The 10138-nt window shown below is 38.1% G+C and overlaps 1 protein-coding gene across 1 annotated transcript; it reads right to left on the reverse strand.

Annotated features, from left to right (window-relative positions):
• Window positions 1–1803: 1803 nt before the first annotated feature.
• LOC140172484 (uncharacterized) lies at window positions 1804–2729 on the reverse strand. The gene is made up of 2 exons (XM_072195634.1): window positions 2670–2729; window positions 1804–2499 (listed from the first exon to the last, which is right to left on the reverse strand). The coding sequence occupies exons 1-2, from the start codon at window positions 2727–2729 to the stop codon at window positions 1804–1806; spliced, it is 756 nt and encodes a 251-aa protein (XP_072051735.1).
• Window positions 2730–10138: the final 7409 nt, after the last annotated feature.

Genomic DNA, 10138 nt, shown 5'->3' on the forward strand with positions numbered 1-10138 from the left:
GACAAAGGTATCAAAATCTGAATTGTGATGATTTTTACCATCGTCTGAATGAGCAAATATTTAGTCATTTAAGGACACTTTACTCTTTGCCGTCACCATTGTATCCCTGACTGTTTTCTGGGCGAGGACAGTTTGCCCATACATGTATAGTGCACAGCACTATGTTGACGAAGGGGCTCTCGTGCGATTTATGCGTTAAATGCAAACTCTCACTTGATTTTGGGCACTTTTATATTTTCTACTAATGAGAATAATATTCAATATGGCCGCCGATATAATGCGCGCTAGTATTCAACTATAATAAAAGTGATAATAAATGTATATGTATATATATGAGCAACTTTTACTTTTATAACCAATATTCCAAGTGACATGGTTTTGGACCAATACACAGTTTTCCTTCCCATTTGTGAAATCAGATACATTAGCACTCTACTAATGTCACCAGTATCAACGTTCGTTAAAGGCGCTTAGGGAGGACAGTTTTTATGGTCTACTTAGCTCAGCAATGCTTTGCTGTCTTCGATAGCGTATTGTATGGGAGAGGTACCTGGCTTTTATCAGAGCCCAAACCCATAAAAGCCTGTAGCAAACTCTGTCAGGCTCCGCTCAATTGTACAAAGCGCTCCGATACCACGCTTTGACTAAATATCGATCGAATCTATTTTACGACCATGCTTGAATTAACAACCCTTTGAAACCTAATTGCACTATTGACTTTCTATTGACCGCAAAACAAGACCCCAGACATGCTTATTTAATGACCACTTGAGAAGTTGATGAGTGGGTCGTTATGTACTTACTGAACACAAAGGAAATTGATTATGGTTTTACCATCGACCGTGTTTATAATCCTGCTGCTCTGCTGAACGCTCCGATAGATATCAGCAAACTCGTATACTGTTTGCTTGTTCCTATCGAACGCTCTAGCGTACATGAACCATTATCGAAGACAGCAAAGCATTGCTGAGCTAAGTAGACCATAAAAACTGTCCTCCCTTATTTTCGAAATATTTTACCAAAAAAATTTACTTTTTCCTTCATCAGGAGATACATGGTACTCGCCTTTTAAGGATTTAAAAAGCCTTAATTTCTTAATTTTCCTTAATTAAAACATTTATTTAATACTGCATACTATTAGCAAATCACTAAAATATATTTGCTTATGCACGATGACACTCTGCAGAGATTAATCTGTTAGGTAAGACACTGATATAAATGGCTTTATAACTCTGAAGAGCTATTTGTTTTTATGGAAATAGTTTAAGACTATTTAAATAATATTAAGAAGCTTCAAACTATATCCCCTTTATAAGTAAATTGATAATAAAATCTACTTTTTCTTTCAAATCATTTGTCATGCATTCTCCTATGGCCCAACAATGTATAAATCAGGGAACACATAACAAGGGTCGGTTATAGGGGGGTAAAAAGAGGTTGATGTTTCAAAATCATTGGGACTCCACTGGTTAACAAAGTTCTTTGTATCTGATCCAGAATGTTCACTTACTTGTGTACGTTTCAACAACAGCTGTTGTCTTTATCAACACTTGATGGGTAGTGACTGCTATTGGCAACCGACGCTAGAAGTAGTTCCAGCGTTGATCTTGGAGTTGCCAGTCTGTTTTCCTTCAAGGGATTTTCTTGATCCCTGAGTCAGGAACTCATCAAAAATGTGAGAGAGTTGGTACTGTCCTTCGTCTCTGTTCATGGTGGTGCCCCTCCTCTTTCTTATTTCTATAGCCTCCTTTATCCAGCGAGTGTATCTATTTTGCTCCCTGCCGATGACCTCAGCTTCCCCCATCATATGACGTGATTCTTGTCGACGACATGATCAGTAATGGCTGACTTGTGTGTAGTTGTTAATGACTCCTTTCTACCTGCTCTGGTGGTTACAGTTTTACTCACTTTCTCCGCCTCACTTTTGTGCTCCTCAAGTCGTGTGCCAAACTTTCTGCCAGTTTCACCTATGTAGGACAATTCGCAGTTCATACAGGGAATTTTATACACTGCATCAGTGGTGTTATTTGGGTCGCGTTTGTCTTTCGGGTGTACCAGTTGTTTTCTCAGAGTGTTGTGCGGTTTCATCGCAGTAGAAATGTTGTAATTCTTCATAACTCTAGATACTCTTTCAGTGACACCCTTTACATAAGGAAGCACAACCATGCCTTTACTCCTGGTTTTATCATCAGTCTTTTTGCTCACTTTCTTGGGCTTGACGCTTTGTATCTGGTCTTTGACCTTTTTGAAGGTCCAATCAGGATAGCCGCATGTTCTGAGGGCTTCTTGCACTTTCTTCTCTTCTTCCACTTTATCCTCCTCTTCCGTCACCACGGTGTCTTTCCTGTTATACAATGTGCGTATCACACCAAGCTTTTGATGCAGAGGGTGATGAGACTGATAGTTGAGGTACTGGTCTTTATGTGTTGGCTTGCGGTAGACCAGTAACTTTACGGTGCCGTCTTCTTTTTTCACAATCAACGTATCCAGAAATGGAGGCTGCCTTGAGATTCTTGCTCAAAGGTGAATTTTATTGAACCCGATTTATCCACTTGGTTGATATGATCAGTAAGACGCTGGACACTGTCTTTGTTTATAACTTCCAACACGTCGTCCACATAACGCAACCATAGCTTAGGTCTACAATATAGGGGTGCCGTAGCAATTGCCTGCTGTTCTAGAGCTTCCATGAATATATTGGCTGCAATTGGGGATACAGGGCTGTCCATCGCAGTACCAAAAAGCTGGCGGTAAATCTTACCTCTAAAGGTAAAATACGTGGTAGTTAGTATGAACTCAAGAAGTTCTACCACATCCTTACTGGTTAGCTTAAACCCTGTCTCACTGTTGTAAACACGCAATATGTTTTCATTTTCAAGTCTGCTTTGAACAATGTCTAATACCTGGTCGATAGGGGTGTTGGTGAACAAACTAACTACGTCATGGGAGTTGAGAATGTCTTCTTCATCTATTACCACTTTAGCGAGATCTTCAGACAATTGTTTGGAATTCTTGACATGATCACTGGTAAATAATGTTCTCAAGACAGATCCAAATAAGTAAAATTAGGTACTCACTAGAAATATTTCGATTCCTGTCAGGAATCTTGTTCACTCTGGTAGTGGTGAGTGGTAGTGTTTCTAGATCTTATCGGCAAACTTTGTGACTGGTCTTGATGACGTCACATGGGTTGCTTGCCGATTGACGATCTGATCGTAGATCCGATCGAGTCTAAATATTTCTAGTGAGTACCTAATTTTACTTATTTGGATCTGTCTTGAGAACATTATTTACCAGTGACTTTTATGAACGATCCTGATAAATTTGTTAAGAGTTCTTGACATGATGTTGAGTGTTACCAACCAATGCACCTAAAATATCAGCGAGCCATCTCGACGTGCTATACCCGACAGGGTCGTAGCCAGCTTTCTTGGTCAGGGGGTGCAAAATAAAATTTTTGGGGCACATACGAAAAAATTGTAGTTGCATCGTACCATACATAGAGACTGTATGTCTTTGAGCTTCACGAAAAGGGCCTTATTGGGATGATGTGCGCGCGTAGCGCGAAAAAAATGGTATTTTACACTATTTTCGCCCATTATCCGGCTGAAAAGGGCTTTACTGATACAATGTGCGCGGGTAGCGCGGAAAATTTTTTGTATTTTGCACTATATTGGCCCTGAATTTTGCTAGAAAAGGGGCTCCTTGCCCTTTTTCTTTTCCTTTGCCCATCTGATTTTCTCTTTCATTTTTTTTGTCAGAGGGCACTTTTTCTTTCATTTTTTTTGTCAGGGGGCACTCTGCCCCCCCCCCCCCCCCCCCCGCTGGCTACGCTACTGATACCCGATGGTTGCTGTGTAGTCTACGATTGGACGCAATGGGGTGTTAAGCTTATGGATTTTTGGCGACAATATAATCTGGGTACATTTTCGGCCATGGGATAGAGCTGTTTAGAGCTATTTATACTTCGAGCAGTCACTACCCATCAAGTGTTGATTAAGACAACAGCTGTTGTTGAAACGTACACAAATAAGTGAACATTCTGGATCAGATACAAAGAACTTTGTTAACCAGTTTACTATACCGATCCTGATGAATCTGTTCAATCACATTGGGACTCCAGCTTGATGTAGGATGATCTCCTGAGCATTTTACACTTTTTAATGGGTCTAAAATTGTCACTCATTTTGCCTCAAAAATATTATTATATTCCTTATTCTATTAATATTGGTGTTGTTATATATGTTATTGCGCGCTCATACCCTAATTTTGGCATAAAACGGCAGTTTCCAAGGTACGGATGACCTAAATCTTATGCAACTTTCAGAAACGGATTCTTTGGCACCAATAACATATAAAACAACACCAAAATCAATTGAATAAGGCATAGAATAATATTTTGATGCAAAATGACATTTTCAGACCCCTGTCCGAATAAGTTATCTGGCCGGCACCTACTCATTTTTGGCCCGATGTCAATAAAAATTTTGTCAAAATGCTCAGGAGATTATCCTGCATCAAATAAACTGAAGCGCTATGGAACCCAGTACTAATACCAATAAATCGAATATTATACCGATACTATAAGTTCATAATTGTTCATAATATTTTTCTTCAGGAAATTGTGTGAACCTCTTGCACTCATACTGCAGGCAACCATAGATTTCTGTACAGGATAACTAACCTATTGCAGTGGGTTACTCTAATATCCAGTGTAGTTGCAGTGGCACCCTTTCGTTCTTTTTATTCAGCAGTGGCATAACCAGGACTTTTTCAGAGAGGAGGAGGCAGCAAGGCAACTTTCATGGGGGAAACTTGGTTAAAAGTGGACAAAAAGTACAAAAAGACCTACAAATCTTAAATATTACTGGGTATTGGTGGGAGAGGCTTTCTCCTTAATTCTGCTTCAAATTCTTTGTGACCTTAGTGAATACTTTAAATTTGTACAATAATCATACACAATTTTCTAACAATTAAACTATTTCATGAGATTGCAATGCCAATGTATCGACACCGGACCTACACTTGCATTCTCATTACAGGATAGGATAGAAGATCTTAAAGGGGTCTCCGGTCTTAAAGGGGTCTCCGGTAATCATAACATTATGCCTTATATGTTGGAAAAATAATTATCAAGCATGAATCACATGATTTTATTTAAAACATACCGACCATACAATCGAATAAAAACAGTTGCCTCTCAAAATTCCCGCGCCGAAATTGTGTAAGTGCAATGACGGGGCGGGGGCATTTTCCTCCAGTCCCCACACACTTTTTAGGCAAAAAAACCCCAAACCCCGTAAATTTCCACTTTTTGCGGCAATTTTGGGCAACATTTGTCGATTTTGCTCCCCCCCCCCCCGAAAATTCACTGTGCCCCCAATGCCCTCTCCCCACGAAAAACATTCTGGTGGCGCCACTGGAAAGAGATAACCAGCAAGAACACAGCAAGGATAGTACGCTCATCTAAACATATCCCTAAACACCCACCCACCACCCTATATCCCTCTTGACGAGATATTCAAGGTAACGTATAGGATGGAAACCTTCGTCAGGCAGTTTTAAGGGTTTTGGAGACCATCTTGGATTTTACCACTTACTCCGATCTGAAAAAATGGAAACATATTTATTTCCAATATTTGCCCCCAAAAGACACAAAATCAAGTAAAAGTTTGCTTTTAACACACAAATCGCACGACTTCACATAGTGATGAGCACTAATAGCCCGGGTAACCCCCTGGCTACGCCCTTGTCTCACCACACACTGTAAAGGTGTCTACATTTTTTTCTGTTGTTAGTAATGGAAATAACTCCAGGTAGTGCAGATGAATCTGACTTTAATTCACCATTCTCATCCACTATTGTTATCATACCTGATGAAATGTCAATACTAGGCAAAGGCAGAGACGAACAATGCTTTGAATTTACTTTGGATCTTGGTATCTTGGATGACAATCGTTTTGAATGCAATGAAGTTTTTACACTTACAATAGTTGACGTTATTGGATGTTGGTCAAATGACCCACCTGAGCCAGATCCAAATGCCAGATGTCTCATTGGAACGGACATATATGAGAATCAGTGTGATAAAATCTCATTTGTGATCATTGACAACGACCCACCTCCTCCTGGTTCTAACTACTATCGTGGAGGTAAGTATTGCAATAAGGCAAAAAGAGTTGCTTAATGTCATCGCTCGACAGATCCTAATTTTACAAATCTGAAAAAAGATTTGCTGTACAAAAACAATACCTACCCAAATTGTAGAAAAAAATTGTTGTTTGTTGTTGTTGTTGTTGTTGTTGTTTGTTTGTTTTTGTTTTGTTTTATCAGATAATTTTTTCAAACAATTTCTTTACACTTTTAATCTTTTTGAATTTCGAATTAACGTTAACTTTAGAATTACTCACCAAACATGATTGAAAAAATCGTACAAAAGCTCGATTTTGATCAATCAAAAAAATGTTCATAAATTTCATGAATCTATTTTTGAAAGTTATAAGTTTTTCCATTCTAAATGTATATATGAAGAGCTCTGCTGCAAAAGCCCTTACATCCACTTCTGGCTGAAATTAAGTTATTGGTATGGCATTATCCCGGAGGGGGTTCTCCCTGGTATATCGATGGGTGGGTTTTCAATGGAGACTAATGCGCCCAATTGGGCGCATTTGGGCAAAAGTGCCCCTAAATACGCCCAATTAGGGCAAATTTTGGTGCTTTTGGGGTGTTTTTTTGTGAAAAATTGGTATACTGATGGGTGGCAAAAACAGCAAAAAGTAGGTATAGAGAAAGTCAGCATCCGAAAGTCTGCGTGAGACATCCCCGTAATAAAAGAACCCCTCTCCCCAGGGACATTATAGTGTGGATAAAAATACACATTTTTGTGGTTGTTTGACCTTCATACCACCTTCCCTTCCGGAGATATCGTATATTTCCCGTTTGGAAAATCTTAGGGAATTTTCAGAAAGCTGAACTTAAAATAAAAATAAAATTTTAGGAAAATAATTTTTTGATGTATAATAGTAGCCTTGAATGTTCTTTGACTATGTTTTGGGGTCACTATGTTTGAAAAAACTCATTGTGATTAACCGAAGCTGTAGCTTCGGAAATGATCAAAATAATTATTATTTTCGGATTTTATTAAAAATTCATAATTAAAAAAGTAAATGAGATATACCAAATTTTCTTTCTGATTTTGAAAACATTAGTCAAGTAACATAAAGTAGTGCAAACAAATGGGCTCAAATTTGATTCTAACGATGGTTTCTAGAAAAGGGGTAAATCTATTTAGTTGCAAACGCCCTTATATCCACAAAAGGCGCGATATAAAAAAAAAAGGGTGTCCTCTTTTTCGCCTATTTCTGAAAAGTTGATCAAATATTTTTTGGTATGTAAAAAAACCTTTAATTGTTAGCTTTAATAAACCAAAACAATTATTACAAACGGCTCACAACTTTTGAAGATATGCCCTTTTCAAGACAAGTACCCGTTTTTCACTCTGTCCACGGATAGCAAACAGAGTGGTTGGGATGGGTCATGCTGTGGAGTGGCCTGCAAGATCACCAGACCTCACACCACTTGATTTCTTCATTTGTGGCAGAATCCAAGATCTTTGTAAACGTATTACTGCTATATTCGCAAGTATCCGGCGCACAAGGTTGGTATGCAACGCAATTGATGCAATGAGGACAAGGGCTGAAACCTGTATTCGTCAAGGAGGCAACCAGGTAGAGGGCAGAGCAGCACAGTAAACTCACTTCAAAGGAACCAAAGACAAACTAAACAGCCCTTTTCAGGGCTACCTTTTATTCCAAAAGATGTCAATGTTGTCAATAAAAGAAAGCAAGAAACATTAAAGTAAGAAAGTAAGAAACATAATAAAACAAAAAGGCATAAAATAACCGAGAAAAACATAAGTAATTGCAAGTATAGCAAAAGAAGTCCCATCCCACATCAATTTCGCCCAAATTAATGACACAAAATCCATAACCCATAAGCCCACCGGTAAAGCCCATTCCCTAAAATAAAGTTGTTATTTTATAAAGTTATCATCGAGGAATGTTTTATATTCATGCATGGTATATGCACTTTTCAATCTTTGAAGTAGCCAAACCTCCTCCGTGGACAGAGTGAAAAACGGATACATTTCTTTAAAAGGGCATATCTTCAAAAGTTATGAGCCGATTGAAATAATTGTTTCGGTTTATTAAAGCAAACGAGTAAAGGCTTCTTTACATACCAACATTTACTTGTTCAACTTTTCTAAAATAGGAGAAAAAGAGGGTGCAATGAGGGGCCTCCTTTTTTGGGGGGACACCCTGTATTAGTATTATGAGGCCATAATTCCAGAATTCACGATACCAATCTTACGCTACTACGTGTTTCAGCATTTGCTTGAAGTGGACAAAGAAAATGAGACAAATTTGAAATTCACATGTTTTTCAAATATTGATCAAATTAGAAACACTTTGACCAAGTTCAAGACAAAATACTGCAATAAAAATACTTCAAAAGTGCTTCAAACAAAGGACATGCTGAAAAGTGTACTTTGTCCAACTTTATTAATCTATTTAAACATGATCAGAGTATTTTCTAATTTCTAATTTAAATTTACTCACCTAAAGAGGAGTGATACAAATGCATTTAACTGTCGTTTCACGGTCGTTGAAATTCGAACTTTACCTTTAGATCCATGTGTTTGGAGCCCGTGTCGAAATGGGGGCTCCTGTTTGAATGACGGAGTTACTCCTTTTACTTGTCTGTGTGCATCCGGCTGGAGAGGGTACGTCTGTGACGAGCCAGGTAAGAAGGCTGTGTGCAAAACAGAGATTTTATAGCGATTTTCACGTGACACGTGAAACTTTAACTGTAACCACAAAACACTAGCCTAAACTAAGTTAGCACGCCCCTAGATAGTGAGATCTATTCTGAATCAGTCAATCGTGGAATTCCTGTACAACGCTTCAATCAAGAGCGTTAGGCAAACTTTTATTATCCTCCCATTAGTGTTGAACTAACTTCTACAAATTTATAATTTATAAAACAATATTATGGTGTCACCAATATCATGGTGTTTAACAATAAGCTATTGTAATACCCCCTCTGTGATCGCCACACTATCCCCCTGGTTGTTTACTAGTATTTTTAATAATACCACCCTCTGTTGATTATCACATCGGCTAAACGTCAACGAAATTATCCACAGGATCTACTGCTACGTCATCGGTATCGATCACTAATTCTTATCGTACTTAGTAGTAAAAACCAATAGATATTGATGATTGACGTCATTGGTTTTTTATTTATCGATTTGCTAACTTTGCGATGGTAGCGATTCTCTTCATCGCAAGACGCTACTCGTTTTAGCAGAGGGCGCTATGTAAGTTCATCAGCAACAGAGGGTGACGGATCAGCAACAGGAAAATTGAAAAAAAAGGGTTTTTTTATCATTGCAGTAAAAATATATCAACGTCATGCATATGCCTACGTATTTTAGAAGCAGACATACACAGGTGATGAGTGCAACCTGCTTGTAGTGCAGGGCGATATATTCAAAAATTGTTTAAACCTATTGCTATCACTTCTACGGCGGATACTACTTTCACATAACTAATGATTTGTCTGACCATCAAAAAAGTACAAATATACATTCTGTGGTGTTAAAATTATGGTATTGGCATTTTTTCAGACGCAGAATGTGCATCATAAATTACAAGTTGTGTTCTGTTTGGAGCTATTATAAAATGATATTAAATAGTTTAATGAACCAAAACATCTAAGGAGAACAATCGCGCTTCTATTAATCAAAAAGTTCAAAATATTGCTATATAAACGGGGTAACCACATACAACAGAACACCATAACTACAAATATTCATCATTTTTAAAAAGATTGCAAGATTTCACTGCCGTGCGTTGTTATACAAGTAGATTTGAAAGTTCAAACAGAGTTGTATGCCCATAATAAATTCTCGTTATTGTGTCGTTTCTCATCTCCACTGCATACATAAAAGCGTGTATTGATCATAGTTTGTTTTTCCAATGGCTTCAATTACGAGGAGCGTGGTAGTTAACTTGTGCAGTGATTGATTACCTAACATGCAACTGAACTGACAGCGTTTTAATTTAAGATATTTATT

This window comes from Amphiura filiformis, chromosome 2 (assembly GCF_039555335.1).
Source record: "Amphiura filiformis chromosome 2, Afil_fr2py, whole genome shotgun sequence".
NCBI classification, from domain to species: Eukaryota; Metazoa; Echinodermata; class Ophiuroidea; order Amphilepidida; family Amphiuridae; genus Amphiura; species Amphiura filiformis.